Source organism: Ochlerotatus camptorhynchus, unplaced genomic scaffold (assembly GCF_037179485.1).
Source record: "Ochlerotatus camptorhynchus isolate MF236.1 unplaced genomic scaffold, CSIRO-AGI_Acam_v1.1 ptg000033l, whole genome shotgun sequence".
NCBI lineage: Eukaryota > Metazoa > Arthropoda > Insecta > Diptera > Culicidae > Ochlerotatus > Ochlerotatus camptorhynchus.
Window position 1 is genome coordinate 3,964,489 of NW_027040524.1, and position 21,407 is coordinate 3,985,895.

Here is a 21,407-nt window from a genome sequence, read left to right on the forward strand (position 1 = left end):
TTCCTATAACGCTATCTAGAAATCTTTATCTATTTTCCGCAACGCGGCATGACATGTACCAAGCTTAATCATAGAGGAAAAGGAGGAGCTGTCAAATTAGCACCAGAGCACCAGAGAAATTTGCCTTCACTCGAGTTGTTCGTAGATGACAGGCGTTGCAGTCCTGTGTTTAAACCAGTGAATTTAATTAGTCGGTAAAACGTATGTTCACAACACATTTTGTGAACTTTTTGAAAAATTTGCGTTGAATGGAATTGAGCGGTAAACGGCTACCATACGGTGCTACTATGAATAATTATTCTATGATACCTAACATACCTATATGATTCGAAAGAATTGCTAACGTTTTGAAAGAAATTGATACACTGGAGTCGCTTTTTACGCTCGGGGATACGTGCAGCGTAAAAAAACCGCGTAAATTCCGAAATCCGCGTAAAAAAAAACCGTGTAAAAAACCGCGTAAAAACCGACTCCAGTGTAATCTATGTTCGAGATCTCGGTCATTTTGCAACATCATCCCACGCGTAGTAATGGATCATTATTGTGAGAAAACTATAACGTAAAAATAAAACATCAGAATCACGAGAAAATATTGCAAAGTTCAAAATGTTGTATCTCCTTACCCTATCAAACATTACCTAATTTTCATGATTACACACTTAGAAAAACAATGGAATCTCCGTTTGGCAAGGTCTTCAGAATCCACCACAGGTACGTACAGAATAATGTATCGCATCGCATTCTGTCCAACTACTATGAGGCATTCTTTTATTCTCTTTATTAGCTCTTATTCTCTATATTATTTAAATTCGGAAACCCTATCAATATTTATTCATATCTATCAATGCGAAAACTTTCTACATTTACTTTGAGAAAAAGGTACCCAATCCGATAAATTATCTTGCAAAAATCCCAGTGTTTAGAATTTTGATCAGAAAGACAGAACCGAGGCCAACTAGATAGATTGTAAATAGATAATAAAAAAATCTATATTCCTTTTTGTTTTTGATTCATGTAACGCAAAGCATAATACAACACACTTTTTACCTTTACTACTAATAAGCATTTAGGAAAATAGGAGAATAGATGATTTTTGTGGAAATGTGAATTAGATAACAAAAATATATACATACCTCCGTCGCATACAGAATGTTCAAGATTCTTTGGATCAGCGAGTTCGGAACCTCGTTCTGTTCATCTTCTTGGCAGCTAAAAAAAATCAATCCGGTCTTCAATACATCCCTTCAAGTGTCGTTAATCCTAGTAGGTAGGTACACACTTACAGAATTTCAATGTCTCTCAGCTTGCTAAAATAGAAGTCACGCTCCTTCTCCAGTCCTTCCAGGTGTAACCGCATGTCCATCACTTGCGTGGTGAGCTCTTCAACCTGCTGGTTCGATACGCTGTTCTGCGAGGAGGATTTGCTGGCATTAGCGGTAGAGGACAGGCCACCCGTTGGTCTGCTGACTGTCTGCGCCACCGGTCTACTGGGTGTGACTTTGGACACTAGATTAGATTAGTTGTTTTGCAGGGTGCATTGTTTTATTTAATATTTTTGTTCGTTTGTGACCATAATCAACGAAACCAAAAATGAAAGAAAAAAATGATGCATTTGTGTGCACTTGGCTTTAAACAATACATTCTCTACTACAGCAAGGAAATAGAAGATGGAAAATAAATAACTCGAAGGAGGAGGAGGAGGGGTTAATTTTAGTTGAGCTTTTGTGATCTAGGCATTGTTTCCCGAAACCACCGAACGTAATTGGCATGTTTGGCAATGAGTTTGGCATCGCTGGTGGTATGGTTAGGTACGCGGAGCTTATCTCTATGTCTATCGTTATGTATGTACAATGTAGCAGAAATGTGAGAAAAAAACCCAAATATACCGGAGGAGACGGCGTTAGTTATTCATTGATTCAATTGGAACCTCGCTTCTAATGCTGATGTGAAAAACAAAACACGAGTAACCAATGCGAATAATTGATTATGTACAAACGGAACAGGTGAGAAATGGGAGGTTTTTTGTATGTTTTACGGGACCTTGCTCCAGTTGCATAATCTGTATTTACATCAAAATCAGTTGATAGGTACCGAATCGATTACCTTGAAAGGATCATGGCAGGTAAAATACGCCAATGTTGCATATGATTCTATCATAGTTGAAAATGTACACTATGTGCTATGCCCTTGAGAAGCGGTGTTTTAATTGAATTGCTAGACAATTGTGAAAACAATATTGCCAATGCATTGATGTCAACTGAGTGCGACAATTGACGATACAAATGATTTTCAGCTTATTGTGCTAGGATTTTTATTTTGCTCCAAATATGAGAAAAAACATTCGCGTAAATTTAGGACTCATTTTTTAGAAGCAGTCTCAAAAATGGGAAAATTAAATGATGGAATGATGTAGGATTGGTTCATTGTCTTCTATTTTGTTTATTACATCCTAAGTAGAGCTTTCCGCCTGTCCTCAAGGCTTTCGGAAGACCCCAGGAATTTGTTGATATTTTTAAAGTATATAATAAGAATTAATTTGACGCATTAAGGGAGCATCCATTAAATGTGTCACGTTTTCATATTACATATGCATTGTTTGTAATATAATTTAAACCCCCCTTACAGCGTGACATACTTAATGGATTCGGGTTAGTATCGTTAATCGTCTGCATCCACATACACTTGACAGGGGAGCGCCAATCAATCATGGCCATATGTAGAAAAGGCTACAAACAGCTGAAAACTAAAGATAAAAAATCAACAGTAAGGGTTACAGTTTCTGATAGAAAGTGAAAGGATTCATTTCGTACGGAAGTGAGAAATGGAAGTAAATACGTGCGAAAGAGCAAAGACCGCGTACCGATCCAACAAAGGTGCCGTAGGTATGATGTTCAAGAGGAGAGGATTAACACAGGAGCAAATTACACACTAATTGAGCACAACTAAAGCAAAAGAAACGTCTTGAAAGGTAATAAATGATAAAGAAAAAAAAAACACACATACTCGGCTTAATTTTATCTCGTGATGTGGATGAGACGAGTGGTGCCCTGCGGGGTACGGACGCTGCTGCTGCAATACCGTTGCCTTTCGGTGCACCAGCGCCACCCATACCCATTGGTAGGTTATCCCGGGCCAGATAAGCATCATACTCTCTACCGTCATAGTTTGCGTCGAAGAATTTTTTAAACCATTGCAAAAACTCAAAATTATCTTGGAAACGACCTTTGATTAGTTTATCGATTGGAATAATCTAAAAGAAAAAAATATAAGAAAAACAATGAAACGTTAACAAACACAAGCTGGGAAATGAAATGTGATCGTATTTATATGATGATGAACGGTAATCACTGTTGAAACTAAACGAAAAATGTCTAGTTAACTAACCCTCGACCCATCGAAACTAGGAAAGACTAGGTAGTAAGTATTAACGCAAGCATAATCCAACAAAGGGATTCCGTTACGCATTGAGACAAGTAAGTCGATGAAACCATACGTGATCAGCTAATTTATCTCTCCCTCCTCATTCGCTTAACTAAGAACAGAAAGTAAAACGAACGTCGTTTTTAACAAACAGAGACAAGATTACACTACCAGTGGAAGTGACGTGGTGAGTGGGATATTTCTGCGATTTTGGCGCTTGAATGTGTCGTTTCGGTAGCTCACCGACGCCCAGTTCGTTCTGGATGGCACCCGATCCGAGCTGGATTCCAAACCGCGCTTCCAACGCATCATACTCTCGACCATCGTAATTCGCATCAAAGAACTTTTTGAACCACTGTAGGAATTCAAAGTTATCCTGAAAACGTCCTTTTATCAGCTTATCCACTGGGATGACCTAGATAGGAATCGGAAAAATACAAACAGCGAAGTGGTACATAATAAATTTGGACCATCAATGGAGGTAAAAGTCATCGATAGAGTATAAAACATTAATCAGCAGCAAAGCAATGTCACGTAATCGCTTAGTTGCGGCATAGTTAAACAAACCCCAGAAAAGATAGCATCTTCTATTTATACGCAATGATTCAACAAGAATGTTTGTATTCAGCGCATGAAACGACAAGCACTTACCTTATCAACGTTCATCTTCTTGAAAGCCGCCTGCAGGATTTTGAAGTTCTGAATGTACTCGTGTTCGAGGTTCGTACGAAATTTAATACGTTTCATTGGCACTGAGCCTGGAAAGAGCATATCCATATACTGACAGTAGGCGGCACCCGTACATAGCTCTTCGATTTTCGTGAACTGCGACCGAAGGCAATCGTTGACCCACGAGAGCATATCATGCCGGGATAGGTTGTCTGTGGTTACATTAGTGGAGTACACGTTCACGGCCATTTCTGAAAACAAGAAAAGAAATTAAAAAAAAAATATATTACTAATCTCGAACGATTACACCTGTACTGCACTCAATAAGTAAACCGCTAAAGCATCTATCAAAATCTATACTCCGTTAATCGACCAAATCAAGGTCAAGTGGCAAAACAATTAAACAAATTCAATTTCACCACTTGTTGCGCACGTCATAATCAAACAAGCGGAAGAGTCCAAAAACAAGTTAACTAAAGCTGTACATTCGCTGTTGGAAACGTACCATGTGGAGGTGCGCTAGGTAATTCCCAATAGAAGAGGGAGGACACAGCATTACAGCAGCTCCAGCAGCTTCGATGATGGGATGACGAACAAGCGATCGTCCCATACCGCCGACGCCGCCACAGGCCATCCGTTAGCACGAATCTTGGCGATTTGAACTTCAGCCGGTCGCAATTGTGTTTGCATAACAGGATTTTCGCCAAAAAAAGTGGTGAAAATAATATCGTTTTGTTGTGTGTGTGCTAAATAACCACATTCCGTTGAACATATTCGATCTCTGTAGACAAGACACACGACCGACAACTAACTGGCGATGGGTAAACAAACGTTTGTGGCGCGCGAAAGTTGCACTTTCGGTGTTTAACTGTAGGTATGGAACATGGCCGATATCTCTATTCAAATGTGGCAGCGAAAAGATAGAGCAGTACGATAGCAACGATGACTCATTCGATTTTTTTTATGGATTCTGTTGTGGAGTGATGCATTTGATTTGGATGTAGAGTAAGGTGCAGCAAAAGTTCGTCTTGAGGTTTTCGACACCTGTGCAAAATAAAATTCATTGTTTTGGCACTTGTTTGGAAGGTCTTTTAGAGCCAAATTTTCCCCCAAATAATCACAAAAAGGTGATGTTTTCGAAGAATCATAGACAAAAGTGTGTTTCGGGATGATAAATTATAACATTTGACTAACTTTGGCGGCGAACAACAAGATAAATTCAATAGTGAAGGGGTAATTATATTTCAGGGCATAATTGCGATATTCTTGATTATCAAGCGGCGCCTGTGGTGTAGTGGTAAGCGTGATTACCTCTCACCCCAGCAGGCTTGGGTTCAATCCCAGTCGGCGTCGCCGGGATGTTCTAAGGCATAACATCTCTGTTCACGCCTTCCTTCGGAAGGGAAGTAAAGCCATTGGTCCCCGGTTCATGAGTTGATGGGTCGATAGGTAGGGCTGGAGCTGCCTCCCTGGCGTCGGTAGCATTGTTACTCAGCACGGAAAACAAAATCGACGGAAAACAAATCAAGAAAAAAAAAGAACTAAAAGTATCTCTTCGTGATTAAGTATTTCTTGTTCTACATTTTATCTCCTCCCCACCTTACTCTTTGCAGTTCTCACTGGGTAAAATGAATATACGTTCAAGTATGATTGTTTTAAAGTGTGTACAAATGTCAGCTTGTATTGATAGTAGGATTAGAAATTTCATGAACGTGAAAATGGAGGATGTTTTAAAGCTGTATACATTCATGTATTAGCTTTTAGAAGCTGAAGTCTCTTAGAGTGAATGAAACATTTATTTTTCGCAACAATATAAACACAGACAAACAGACATAACACATTGAATATTTCTCACTGTAAAACATCGTCGCTAAAACATTACCGCCATCTGTTGAGTACACTGTGGTGGGTAGTACGCTTAACAGATGGCGGTAGTGTATAAACGTCAAACGCAAGGGAACTGACTATGCGCGCCACAGGTGGCGGTACTACCAACTACGATACTTTTAAATTGACCGTTAAATGCTTGTTCGATGAACAACTTGCTAGTGTTATGTCTGTTTGTCTGTGATATAAAGGTACAAAGAAACATTGGAAAATCCGTTCAGCAGCAGGGCTTAAACGCATCGCTAGGACTCCAGAAGTGCTGGAACAGAACTAAAACGTGCGTGCCAGCTACGATTAATATTCCTGACAAATGAATGTGTATGCAAAAACAACAGGATTTTAAACTTATTGTGCTGTCACACTTTTAAATCTGTCGGCAAAAAATAACATTCAGTTGCGGACAAACGAAGCTTGGGTATGTTTTGTTTATTTTCTTGACATTTGACAGTTCATTGTAGGCTCAAAAGACTTCTCTGACGTTTGTCGTGTAAATGAACAACGTTACTTGTTTACGTTTCGAGATACTTCTTATTACAAATATATAAAAAAAATAAATAAAATAAATAAATAAAATAAATATTACTAACTTTTCTCCATAAAATCATGAATAACTAAATTGTTCAGCTATGGCTATTAAAAATCTTTCTTTCAAAAATATGATCGGGGCTACGTCTAAATCACGTTTCTCAGAGTTGCTACCCAACAAAAGTTTATTTTTCAATCATTCACTTGGAGGATAAGCCCCCAGGTTTCCAGACAAAGTGTTATTTAAGGCCACGCTAATGTACATTCAAACTGCAAGATATATTCGCGCAAGCGTATAAGTGCAAGAAACTGTTTACGTATACGATCGTTTTTGCACTTTTATATACATCTGTACGCCTAAAAATCTGCACTGCATTCAAAGAAGTCTATGTATCTCGAAATGTTCAATTTTTGGCTTTGCTCCCTAATTGGCCCTATCTTAAATTTCTCTTTTTCTCTCCAAATTTAATTTAATGCATGGCTAAAACATACATTTTGCAATATGGGGGAAATGCAGGTAATGTCGGCCTAAGTGTCTCTAATTTGGGCCCATACATAAATTCAGCAATCGACTAAATTTTCAATAGAATCCAACAATATCCATTAGTAACGGCCCAATAAAGCGTTCATCTAGATAAAATTGATAAATAGCAGATTTTTAGCGATGGGCCCAATCTTAGATCCAACATTAGAGACATTTCCCCTATCTACGCATATAAATCCATGAAAATTTATTTGAGCTACCCACTTGGGTCTAAAGCATAACTGGCACACTTACCCTACATTACTAACACTATGTAGGTAGCTATTGTTTATATCCCTAAAGGGTGATACGGTCAAAATTTGGTCAATATCAACTTGACGTATTTCTTTCAATTTTGCATTTAAAAAACCTGAACACCCCTCATTTTGAAGGTGTGTGTGTGTAGAATGTTGCTCCTATTTTGATTTTGGAATTCACTCTTCAGTTGTCAAAATGCCGTCCAAGCAAGAAGAGCAGCGTATCAAAATTTTGCTCGCGCATCGCGAAAATCCGAGCTACTCGCACGCAAAGTTGGCAAAATCGCTAAAAGTTGCCAAATCAACCGTTACAAATGCAATTAAAGTGTTTGGGGAACGTTTGTCGACAGCCAGGAAGTCAGGATCGGGGGGAAATCGAAAACCGGAAGCCGCTGAGACGACAAAGAGAGTTGCCGGTAGTTTCAAGCGAAACCCTAACCTCTCTCTCCGAGATGCCGCAAATAAGCTGGGTGTATCGTCTACGACCGTGCATCGAGCCAAAAAACGAGCCGGACTATCGACTTACGAGAAGGTAGTGACTCCAAATCGCGATGATAAACAAAATACGACGGCCAAAGCGCGATCCTGGAGGCTGTACACGACGATGCTGACGAAGTTTGACTGCGTGGTAATGGACGACGTAACCTACGTCAAAGCCGACTACAAGCAGCTTCCGGGACAGAAGTTTTATACGGCAAAAGGAAGGGGAAAGGTAGCAGATGTTTTCAAGCACATGAAACTGTCAAAGTTCACAAAGAAATATCTGGTTTGGCAAGCCATCTGTACCATTGGCTTGAAAAGCAGCATTTTCATAGCTTTCGGGACTGTCAACCAAGAAATTTACGTGAAAGAGTGTTTGAATAAACGTCTGCTGCCTTTCCTGAAGAAACACGGTTGTTCCGTACTGTTTTGGCCGGATTTGGCATCTTGCCATTACGGTAAAAAGGCCATGGAGTGGTACGCCGCCAACAACGTGCAGGTGGTTCCCAAGGACAAGAACCCTCCCAACACGCCAGAGCTCCGCCCAATTGAGAAATACTGGGCTATTGTCAAGCGGAACCTAAAGAAGACCAAAAAAACTGCTAAGGGCGAGCAGCAGTTCAAGGCAAACTGGCTTTCTGCGACGAAGAAGGTGGACAAGGTGGCTGTACAAAATCTGATGGCAGGGGTCAAGCGTAAGGCCCGGCAATTCGGATTTGGAAAAGCGGAAGCCTAACTGAATATTTTTCCTGAATTTTATACTAATTGAACTTGAAAAAGAAATTTAATTTGATTTTTTAAATAAACGATTTCACCGATTTACACGCGTTTTCCCTTGACCAAATTTTGACAATATCACCCTTTAATAGCATATCTACAGAATAAACATTTTAAAATAGACAATCATGAGTTGTAATTTGATTTCTGTAGATAAGTTTAAAAAAATGCTTGCATATTGATAATAGGGAAAGGAAAATTGAAGTAAAGGTTGGGCCCATCGCTGAAAAAATCCTGTTCTTCAATTTTTCGTAGAACAACGCCTCATATGTACAATACAAATTAATATATTTGCTTGCTGGTGAAACATTTTTTTAAAAAATGCTTCCCTTCAAAATGTATGCATGGGTCAAATATTAGGAACACTTAGGCCGAAATTTGGGACATGAAACCCACAACATGGATCAAATTAATTTAATAACGGAACTAAATCATACAAGCAGATTGATTGTACTTGGTTTACGGTATCTAGATGTTATGACCATTGAAACCACCACGAAAGCCACCATGATGCGAAAGCAGAAAATGATGCTGCCTTTTTCCCGACTCACAATCTGAAAACTATGGTTTATGTTGTTCGTTGTACCCTCTTGTTTACCCGCAAATCTCTGAGTCTATACGTTTCTGCCTCTAGTTTGCAATTAAAAAGTGACGTATTTGCCTTACACTTCATATCACGGCTGCTGCTACTGCCGGTGCTTTAACGCTGGCTGCTTCAAATGCGTTTCACCGGAGGGCTGATGCAAAGAGAGAAAATCGATCGTGGAACTGACAAATGTTTCACACTACTATTCTTGTCAAGGAATACTGCACGTATCATGGAGGAGAACGAGAGAGAAATAGAAGGGTACTAAGTTAAGGTATTTCTGAATCTGGCACACCTTAAATGTCGTAGCGACAGGTGAATACCTTGTGGTGACATTGCTCGCCTGCTTCAAATGAAAACAGATGAATCAATTACCGAGACATGATAATGACACACCAGCAGTAGAAAGTCAGCGCCGTAAATCACCGCTTGCAGTAAAATAAGACGATAGATTGGTTGGGATGCTGAAGACAAATACGGGAAACTGAGGTCAGTTGATACAGTTAGATCAAACTATGTCATAATGCAATGAAGTGAAATTTTCGGCGAAGGTTTTGTTTTTCCAATATTTCGTAAGGGTCCAACTTCAAACCAAATGGAAGGATCAGGAGTCGCAAAAAATATCAACATGTGGGAATTCTTTTCAATTTTGACAGCACTTTTTAGGATTAATCCATGCTGTATACACGGAAAAAGTTTTCATGTTGTTTCCATTGGGAATGCACATAATATTTTTCCATTAACAAAACCAATGATATTTATCTGAATTTCACATAAAATTCATGTGATCACATGAGTTCTATATGATAAATCACTTAAATTTCATTTGACACATAAGGTTCATGTGATTTTATGGTACAATTCCCAATTATGATATCAAATTTCATGTTATGTGAAATGCTAATGAATATTTTCCATTGGAGATGTGATTTTTTCTTTGAGTGTAGAACAAATTCTCGAATACTTTTTCAAAGGGACGTAAACAAAGCATTTAACAGCCGATTTCACGCTTACGCATACTAACACCACTAGCAAGCGGGGGGAAATTTCCCTACCTGAAAGTGGTGTTAGTATGCGTGGACGAGCTACCAGTTACGCTAAATCGACGATCAAATGCTTTATTAACAAAATCGGATACGTCCCTTTGAACAAGTCTTCTAGAATTTACAAAGCCAACAGCGAACATGCCCGTTAATTTATAATAACAGTTTCCTCAATACGCCGCATACCTTTGATTAAATGGACACTCGTGTCGGTTATACAATGAGGAAATGATCGCTATTGATTTCAATGTCCGTCTCAGTTTCAGGTGACAACATATTCGAACTCAATCAAATCAGCAGCCAGCCGATTCGGAAGGAAGTCAAGTGTGTAAAAGGGTATGAAAGGAAAAGTCGGAATAATCATTGGCGCGATAAAATTGAAACTAGATGTAAATTATGCATAATTATATAGCACGTACGCATCGCCGTTAATGAGAAGCTAAAGCGAAGACACTAGCGCAAATACATGCCTACACAAAAACGGGCTTGACTTCCACCAAATGACTCAGGGAGTCAAGGGGCGGGTTTAGGACAGGCCGCAACGCAAGTGTTTTTGGGTGCAGCTGAGCGTGGCATCATACGATGGCACATATATTGGACCATCTAATGAACCATTCGTTCGCAAATCAAGCGCAACTATAGTGACTGCTCAGTACAAGCTAGAGCTATTCCCCCATCGCATCAATGATTCCGGCTCGAAGTCGTCATTCAAGACAAATACTTAAGTGGCAAACGCCGTTTCGCATCTGACGGATAAAAGGAGAAGTAAAAGCCACCTACATTTTGATATCGTCATGCTTCTTCTTGCGTTTATAAAAAAAGAGAATGACATCCAAACGAGAAAACGGATGACGATGACGAGATATCAAAAACATCGATTTAGGGGGTTTACTTAAATAACGTAGCTCTTTTTTTATTTCCTCACGTAGAGTATTTTCTTTTACCTTACACGTGGCCGGTGATAAATTCGTAGAACCCCCGCCCTTCTTCCTAAAATGCTACGTCATTTATGTAGATCCCATACTATAATAACTAACGTCGTATAGCTGCCACCTCCACGCACGGTTTCTTCTACTTCTTAGACTTTATTAGACTTCCTCGCTTCGATGTCAGCATTTCAGGTTTCCCTCTAAATCACAAATATATGCAACGTGTGGAGGCGATCCAGGCAACACAACGCGCACCGGAAAGGGTACGCAATAGGCAGCACTATGACATACATAGATTCTTCACTTCGTCATCAATTTGTTACGTTAACATGAAACGCTTACCACCATCTGCAGCAGATCTTTCAATGAACCATTCTCGTCGGTCGATTTGCTAATCTAATGGGTATGACTAAGTGCTTATAGTTACACAGACTATACTGAACTGCAGATAGGTGCGGAGCAAAGGTGTGATTCTTGTGAGTACTACTCAAAAGACTAATACAAAAAGGTATACATGTCGATCCCTAGGAAATAAACGTACCCAAAAATAATTAAAGCATAGTCATATTTACTTACTACAGAGTAAAAAGGCGTGCTTTAACTTGTCACTAAGTATATTTTATTTAATATTTTCTTATAAAACTTTTACGAGATAATTTTCTAGCTACAATGCATTTGGAGGAAAAAATTGTTCGATTTTTTTTTACATTACAGAATCCATGAATTAACATTCATGGATTCTGTAATGTAAAAAAATAATCGAACAATTTTTTCCTCCAAATGCATTGTAGCTAGAAAATTATCTCGTAAAAGTTTTATAAGAAAATATTAAATAAAAATAAGTACTGCCATCACATTTGTTGAAAGAAGAAGATAAGAAGCCCACACTTAGGGTAATTTTCGAAGCCCGTTCAAAATAAAATTAAAATAATCTTGAACTTTATACAAATGAGATCTAGAAACAATTTATGCATATCTCGACAGTAAGAAAATGATTGAACACTTCCTAGTGTGTACTAACAAAAATCTTAAAAAAAAACCCGAATTTATCCACCTATGGTGTGATCAGACCCTTCTTACTTATTCAAGTTTATTTATTTTATTGTCATTATCAGTGACCAAGCCCACCCCCGTGTCATCCAGTGACGCTACGCCACTGCCTGGGGGTACCCGGAATATATCCGGGTGTAATCTATTTGGTGAGGCTACCAATCACCTTATCATCGTATTTTAATGTGATTTAATGGGTTTTAATTCAATTCATATTCAAGCAACTTCCCCGGGGTACCCGGAACTTGTCCAAGTGTGTCCAATGTGGTCTGGAACACTTAACACGACTTGCATTGATCTTATTTTTGAATTCTGTAGTAATTTGATGTGTCGCATGATGGTTTTGATACGTTTTCCGTTAAATCCAGCGTGAAGGCCCATATTCACCGGATCTTATTCCGGCCATATCTTCGGAACCGGTTCACCGATTCCAAAACCGTTCAATAGCGTTCAATGGGACCCCAAGACCTATCATTTGGCGCCGAGTTTGTCCAAATCGGTTGAGCGGTTGCTGAGAAACGTGAGCGCATTCATTTCGTTACATACACACACATACACACATACACACACACACACAGACATGTTCCGATCTCGTCGAGCTGAGTCGAATGGTATATGACACTCGGCCCTCCGGGCCTCGGATCGATAGTCGGTTTTTCAAGTGATATCTATACCAAAGATATTTCATTAACAAGATATCCCACAAATCAATTCCTCGAACAAGGCAATGGATACACCACCCTTATGTGATCGCAGTGCCATCTCGTGAGTGCACATTGAAACTGTTGGGAGTCCCCCGCCAACTTTACCACCAGGGCTCAATAAATGACAGATGTCAGTATGACATATGCCAGTGTGGACGCTGATGATCAGCCGAGGGAAGAGGATGATCGGTGTCATCATCATTATATTGCGATAGCAAGATTCTCACTTCGTTATGATTGCATTCATTTTCAATCATTACCACGTTATACGCATCAGAAAAGCTTGAGAAAACAATAATAAATGCAGATACGTCCCTTCAAAAAAGTAATGGAGAATTGATGATTTATGAAGCTGTTGCTCAACATAATAGAAGTTGCATAGAAGTAGGTATACATGGAAAAAACGCAACGTATCGAAATCATTGCTAAAAAACGTGATAAAATATGCCGTCTTCCTTGGCCAACGCTGCACGCTATTGGCTATTCAAAAATTACAATGGAATAATGATTACTTTTCTATTTTATAAAGAAGGTATTTTTCAATGACGGCGAATTAAATCGTAAACTAAAGCTGCCGAAGCTGAGTGATGACACCGCTTCGTGTTTTGATTTGAGCTGTACCCTCCGCTCAGTGGTGTGGGTTCTTACATGTATAGATGATGGTGTGCGTGTTTTCTTCCAACGCTGCAGTTCAACGTTGTATCGTCAAAGACCTATTGGCGCTGTTATCTGTCTCTATAAATTCCAAATAGTGAAGGGGGTCTGTCTATACCCTTCTTTGTAAGAAGGGTAAAACATGATAAAGAAATTTTCCACGATTCTAGGTTTTGACATTATTTGTAGGAACATGAACAGTTCAACGTGAAATGACGAATCAGAAAAACTCGACCTGCTCCGATTTATATAAAACTTTGCATAATTGCGTGTTATGGGCATTCATTCACATTTTTACAAATAATCGGATGTGTTAATTTTTTTTTTTCAAGTGGCGTCTATGTAATTTTTCAATAAATTGTAGCATTGCCTCTCACCCCAGCAGGCCTGGGATCAATCCCAGTCGGCGCCGCCGGGATGTTCTGAGGCATAACATCTAGAATGCCGTTGGTGCATGAGTTGATGGGTCGATAGGTCCAGGTGTGGGAGCTGCCTCCCTGGCGTCGGTAGCATTGCGGCTCAACACGGAAAACAAGTTCGACGGAAAACAAACCAAGGAAAAAAAATTAAAAAAAAAATGTAGCACGAAAACGTTACTTCTGTCGTGGCATTTTTTTATAATTTTGAGATTTTTTTTTTTAAGTGTTAAAAACTTAAATATCCGGAGTAAATTGTGATTAGGGCGAAACTAGCAAAGTGTAAACAAATGGAGATTTTACAGCAATCAGAAATTTTTTTTTCACTATCGAAAAATCCTTGCAAAGCGAAAGGCGAAACAAAATTTATCTCGAAACAAACTTAAAAATGGATTACGCTCTTTCCTTTGTTTACGATAGTACAGGGCGCAATTTGAAACATTTCAGTGAACGGGCGAAACCAATGTTGTTTATCAACAAAAGGGTAAATAGTAAAAGGCTCATCTTTAACTGAAACGTAAACACGGCGAAAAGTGAAGGGCGACACTTATAAGGAAATCAAAACAAGGCGCATATTGTTGTTGACTAACATGTTTGGGGCGATTTAATGAGGGCGTATTCTTAACGATCCACATTTACACATTATAAAAATTACGAATTTTCTTGGAAAAATTAATAAATCGGGGATTTTACACTTTAACGATCATAAATTTAATTGTATTGGAAAAAATATTCCTTCACCTTTAATTACAAATTGAATTAATACGTGCAAACTTGCTCGGTTTTTCTCCGTTTGTTCACATTTTGCTCCGGATATCTCAAAAAGTATATCTTCTTTTGGAATACTTAAAGCCATGTACACTTTAAAATTGACAAAAATAGTTGAAAAAGAACTTTTGATCAAATATTTGAACTTTCTGCTAGCACGCTTTTTTTATGTAATTTCTGCACAGGAAACAATATTTCAGACATTCTAAATTGTTAATCTGTGCAACAATTACATATAAAAATTAGTTAACAAGAAGTTTAAAAATGTGACCAAAAGTTAACGTTCTACGACTTTTGTCAATTTTCAAGTGTCCATGGTTTTAAATGCTCCTTAAAGTTTGCATTGTCATGAGTTTTACTTAAAACATATCAAGCTGAACATTGCATTAGGTCCTAAGTAACAATGACAGATTCTCTTCGTCGACATTCTCTTTGTATCCCACGGCCATGTGAAGACATTCCCAGGTTTTTCAGCACACGGATCGATAAAAGAAGCTTTTATCTAGCATCTAATACGACAAACACAACAAGAAACGGTCAAGTTATTAACGAAAGAATCGATCAATGTTACTTAGGACCTAATGCAATGATCAGTTTCATATATTATAAATAGTGAAGATATACTTTTTGCGATACTTGAATTTTTACTCAAAATTACTAAAAAAAATACCGTGTATATGTTTTCTAGAACTACTTTTCTTTTCTAAACAACTTTGTCTCAGACATCAGGATATCCTAAGAATTTCTGAGATGAATTCCAAGGAATTTCTGGGGAGAAGAAAGGAAGTTCTGAACTGAATTCCTATGTTATTCATAGAATAATTTCATGAGAGTTGTCAATACAACTTCAAGCAGAATGCCTAGGGGATCGTGTGGAGTATAGCAAGTGAATTTTAATAATTAATCAAAGAAAATGTTGAAGAAAATTCAAAGAGAATTATAAGTAGAATTCAAATGAACATGATAATTTCGAAATAAATAGGCTCCGAAGAATTTCTGATGAAAGTATTATAGTCTAGTCTAGTCTACACGTACCAGGATACCCGAGCAGAGTTTAGATTTTTTTTTAGAATATTTTCAAAGGAATTAAATACTCACGATAATATTAAAGGAAGTCTATGGAGCATTCCATGTTATAGGGTAGCCATTCATTCTACGACATTAATTTCCCGGTTACCCAGAGCCGTATTGACGATAGGGCTAAAGCCAGGAACCCCAATTTGGAGGGGGTCCCGGCTCAGAGACAGCAATCAATCCTTCTCGATTATATGTTTCAAGTTGTTGGTTAGTTTTGTATTTGTATCGCACACTAAAACTTAAAAAATCTGGAACAATAAATCATACAAGTTGATAACATGAAAATAAAAATAAAAACTCTTACATATACTGTCAGATAAGAGAAGAACATTAGGGCGGTAGCGTGGCCAAAATCTCTGAAGCCGTGAGATGAAATAAGATGAAAAACTACCCAAAATTAAGTACTTTCCCTCAGTTCCTGGGTTCAGTTCAATAACCAAAATTTGAGTAAATCGCATAGTTTCCATTTAACACCAGCAAAAAAAATCTTACTCTTAAGTATATTTTACCCAAAATTAAGTTTTATTCACGTAAATTTGAGAATATGCAATTTACTCAAAAGTAACTTATTGGGCTGAACTGAGGGGGGCGACACATCTAAATCTCAATTCTAGATGCTCGAAAAATCTTACACTAGCGAATCAATCTTCTAAAAATCTTATTTCATTTCTCGCATCTACTTGCGCGCATCATCTTTTTGCAGGAAATCTCCAAAATCGTGATAACCCTGCGCGTCGTTGTGCCAATTTGGTCGTGGCACATTTCGAGTATGAGAGAGTAGTTGCAGTTAGATCAAAAGTGCCTGAGAAAAATGCAAATACTTTCGCAGATTACCCGAAGTTGCGATAGTGAAGGTATGATCACAGACAAGCAGACATAACACTCTTAAAAGCTTCATCGAAATCGTTTTTAACGGTCAATTTAAATGTTTCTTAGTTGGTAATACCGCCACTTGTGGTGCACATAATCAATTCCCTAACGTTTGACGTTTACACACTACAACCATCTGTTGAGTGTATAGCCCATCAAAGTATATACGACAGATGGCGGTAGGGTTTACAATGATAAATGTTCAATGTGTTGTGTCTGCTTGTCTGTGAAATAACATTGAGGTAACGTTAGGATAAAATCAAAACATTGAGAAATATAACGCATCACTTTCAGAAATATTTCACTTCGCAACCGATGAACCATTCTGACGGCCATATGAGTAGCCAAGTAACCATATAGCCGCAATATAGCTTGTATATTCTTACTTTGCTTGACTATGGTTAGTTGGGGAAGCTGATGAAAGTGTCACTTCTTGAAACTGATCCCTTTCGTATTTCTTTCATTCTCTTTCCGCACACGGAGCGCTCGGTGGAACAGCGACTTTGGACGTGAACCTCGTCCCAGATCACCATGGCAATTCATTTCAAATCAATAAAACCGACCAAAAAAGGCGGAATCATATTAGAACCAACCAAGGACGATCTACGGAAGGAAATTGCCGGTGAAGCACGGAATGAAATAAGAAGCGTTAGCTAGCGTTGTTATGATATACTTCGCAGATTGGATACTAGCGACACTCACGTCTCTTCTGAAATTCTCAGTTAGACTACTTTCAGGAATAATGCTGGGGAGTAACATTGGTTCCAATCTAAACAAGAGTAACAGAAGCATGACTGTCGCTATTCCCGGCCACGCCCATCTTTACCATAACTAGGGATAGGGAAGGAAATGTTGATGTAGTACTTACTTAACGAGAGGCCACCGACTTAGCGACACACTCATAAGTGCTACGGAGTTGGAGGGTTGGGTAGGGTATTCGGTTAGGATTCACCTCAAGTTGGCGATGCAACCAAAATTATGTATTGTTTATTTGTTGTTTATTTAATCTCTCGATAGCCGGCTATCGAAAGAACATATTAATTTTGTTTAGTGATCATGAATTTTACGAGTCATGACGGAGAGCTTGGGATTAAACCCATGATTTTCTGCTCAGTAAGCAAAAACGATCCCTCCAGGGTCATCGAGCATCTCAGAACCATAACGCTTCTCGACAATACAGGACTACGTTTTCGCTTGATATGCAAATAGTTTCCGAGGCTAATGTTTAATATCAAATATACAAATGATGGTGGCAATTTATTGTGCTGTGGAAGAGCTTGGGGTTAAATCCATGATTTTCTGCTCAGTATGCAAAATCGATCCCTCCAGGGTCATCGAGCATCTCATAATCCACAGCGCTTCGCGTCAAAGTACGAATATATGGATGATCTATCTATTATTGAATAACTATTATTTACGATAATTACATAAAGAAATAAAATATAAACTACAAACAAAACGTGACTACTAAAATCTCAAAAAGATATTCTTACAAATATATTTCACGCAACCAGGAATCTCAAAACCATTAGACGCTATAATGATACTCTGCACATGGTTCGACACAAGAAGAGACCAAACGGCACTCTGAAATCGAAATTGACAGGCTCTATGCGTCAAACACCCGCCCTCCAATCTCCTCCCGCATCCAACAACACAAATCTCCATTACAACATCTAACGAATTCAAAACTCCGAAAATCTGCCTATCTTGCTATTGGGCCTGTGGACATGCGTTAGCTCGACAAATTACAGCGTGAACGTGGCTCTTTGAAAAGATGTCCAAGACAAAATTGTAGAAAACTGATAGATGGTATCGAAACAAGTAAACAAATAAACTGGAACGAAATCACCAAATGAACGATGGTTTGCACGTGAAGCCAATACTTGAAAGACTGCTGCATCTCTTAATTCTAGCTAAACATTTCATAACATTCCTTCGGATTTTCAAAGAAGCTCTTGCACCTGCTTCCAATCAGAATCATCGATTATGATAAACGAAAACACTTTGGAATGCATTTCCAACCGATCACTTTCACTTTCTTGCACTAAAATTAGAAAACGCCAAGAAAAACTAAAACCGTAAATTTGACACTCGGAATTTTTTTTCCACGGAATGAAATAAGAAGCGTTAGAGACTTTTTCTCTAATGAAATAAGAAGCGTTAGAGAAAAAGTCCAAGGGATTCCAAAAGAAATAATCAACGACGGCGGAAGAGCAGAATATGGTGAGAGTTTTCCAATTATTAAAAAAATTAAACTAAATACATGCCAGGTTTGAAATAATATATTTTCGAACCTGGAAGCGTGTATGTAATACCAATATACATTTACTAACGGTGATGCATACATGCGGGGTTTATAGTAAGTGAAAGTAACCTCGGAATGGGCGTGACTCTCCAGACATTCTGAAATGGGTTGCTGGATCTGCAATAGAGCTATCACCTTCTAACTCCCGGACTAAAGCTGTCTACAATGACCATAAATGCAACATTGTAGAGAGAGTTCTTCCATAATAACACTGCCGGCCAATGGGGGTTATATTGAATACACACACACACATAAATCTCCAAAATCGTGATAAATATTCTTTCTATCTACTCAGCGTACGCGCAACTAGCCATAGCAAAACACAATGTTTCCTGCATCGTAGATAGAGTCGTCCCTCTCGGGCTGAACTATATCGTTATATCGGATCTCTCGTTTCAAAAGAAGCTTCATTTAGAATATTCTTCTGGAAGCTCTTTCATAAGAATTCTAGAAGCTGCCCGTCGCTCCGCTCCTTTGACTAAAAATAACATGGGCAGGACAGTAGATCTGAGCAGCTACACGGTAAAGAGCATTTTCCCAAGGTTTAATCCTTTCCTTCCCAGAAGGTTTTTCGTTCTTTTGAGATTTTGAGACTTAACTATAATTACAAAGTTTGGTAACAAAGTCTACTAAATTTAAGAGAAGTTATACATATTAGGATGACAACAATTAAACTGTATAAAATGGAAATTTGCAATTACATGGCTGGGACCTCCTCTAGCTCAGTGGCTTTGAATAAAAACCATGCTTCTTCTTCTTCTTCTTCTTCTTCGCATTTCAACTTATTGCTTATGGCATATTAGCTTATTGCATGCTCTCAACTTAGTGTTCTATATGCACTTCCACAGTTATTAATTGAGAGCTTTCGATGCCTGCTACCATTTTTGCATTAGTATAATTGTGTGGCAAGTACAATCATACTCTATGCCCAGTAACAAGTCGACAAATTTTCCAACCCGAAAAATTCCTAGACCGGACCGGGAATCGAACCCAGTCACCTCCAGCATGGTCTTGCTTTGTAGCTGCGCCTTTACCGACTGAGCTAAGGGAGGCCCCATAAAAACCATGCGGCAGGTTCTATTTCCGGTGATCGATAAAATTTTCGCATTGGACTCTACGGCGAATTCAGACACAATGTTTGCATTAGTTTCAAATCCAATTGTTACAGATAGTGTGGAGTGCAGTGAGCTAGGTCGGTCAGGACGCAGCTATAAAGTAGTACGACCCATGAGGCGACTTTCCTGGACAGACTGTCCCATAATGTACGAATGCAAAAAAAAAGTAAGGAAGATCTTAATTAACAAATCTTTAAAAATACCAAATTGAACGAAGGATAAAGTTTCAGTTAAGTCACAGGAAAAAAAAATGCATATTCATCCAATATTGGATAGTAACTGTTTGTCTAGAGACAAAAATTGCTTGTTCATGATCTTACGCAGCAATGCGTGCAATGATGAGCTCAATGTTATCGAAACTCCTGTTATGTTTATTACGCAAAGATAACTTGAACTTGAACAACGGAGCGTTGCCAGAGGCATGTATGAAAATGTAGAAAGAGAAAAAGCAATAAAACGAAAAAAAAAACAACCATTACAGCTGAAAAAAAAGCAGAATTAAATCAATTCTTTTGGCGACAGAAGTTCTGTTAGGTAGAACGAGACATTTTGGCAGCGAGCCTAATAGTTATCATTACAAAATGTTCCACGTTGTTAAGATGTAGTGTTGCAGATATTCCATACCTTCAATATGAGTTGATTGAATTAATTTGGGATGACTACTCATTTGACATTTTTATTGAACTATAATCAAATTTATCTTTAATGGAAGATAACTGGCGCTCCATTATAGAATATAGACTACAAGAATCTACACGAATAAGACCGTCATTAATTCACCACGGGTCATTGAACTATACTATATTGTTTGGCAGATCGACTAGAACGCTCTATATGAGGAAAAATAGATGTGGCTTAACGAATTGTTTTCAACTTTGGAATAGATTTACCATGTCGATAGTGAGTCATGGCGAATTTATGTATGGATGCAACTTCTAGAATGGTCTTGATAAACCCAAAATCATTCAAAAATATCACGAGAAATATAGCTAACTTGATGCAGTATGTTTCCTCGTTTTCCCTAAAAGCTTTATGCACATGCTTATTCTAAATGTATGCGACATATCTAGCTGTATTTCGGTGGCAGATCAGTCAAATCATTCACCTTAGCCTCCGTCGTAAAAGTTCCTCTAAGCACAAACACCACCGAATCCTGCGGATGCACTCTCACTATACTTTTTTTCTCTCTCGACTGTACGATTACGATTCCGCAAATACCGACGATGATTCATATGTGTTTTTCCGTATACAACACCGTTCACTTCAAGTAGAAAGAGATAATCAACAGACAACCAGGATAAACCTTTTCTAATCGATTTCCATTTTTGTGCTGCACAACAATCCGAAAG

The 21,407-nt window shown here is 38.4% G+C and overlaps 1 protein-coding gene across 7 annotated transcripts in view; it reads right to left on the reverse strand.

The window, feature by feature from the left end:
- The window catches only part of Eb1 (microtubule-associated protein RP/EB family member 1), a 34,153-nt gene that overhangs the window by 8,685 nt on the left and 4,061 nt on the right, over positions 1-21,407 (reverse strand). For 5 of the 7 annotated variants that reach the window (XM_065231585.1, XM_065231593.1, XM_065231607.1 and 2 more), the window contains 4 exons: positions 4,072-4,340; positions 3,004-3,250; positions 1,284-1,506; positions 1,134-1,209 (listed from right to left, as the gene is read on the reverse strand). In XM_065231585.1, the coding sequence (XP_065087657.1) occupies positions 1,134-1,209; positions 1,284-1,506; positions 3,004-3,250; positions 4,072-4,338 (813 nt within the window). In that variant the 5' untranslated portion in view covers positions 4,339-4,340. Of the gene's footprint in view, positions 1-1,133; positions 1,210-1,283; positions 1,507-3,003; positions 3,251-3,591; positions 3,836-4,071; positions 4,341-21,407 lie in introns of all 7 variants that reach the window. The other 2 variants (XM_065231627.1, XM_065231615.1) reach the window with 2 other exon arrangements.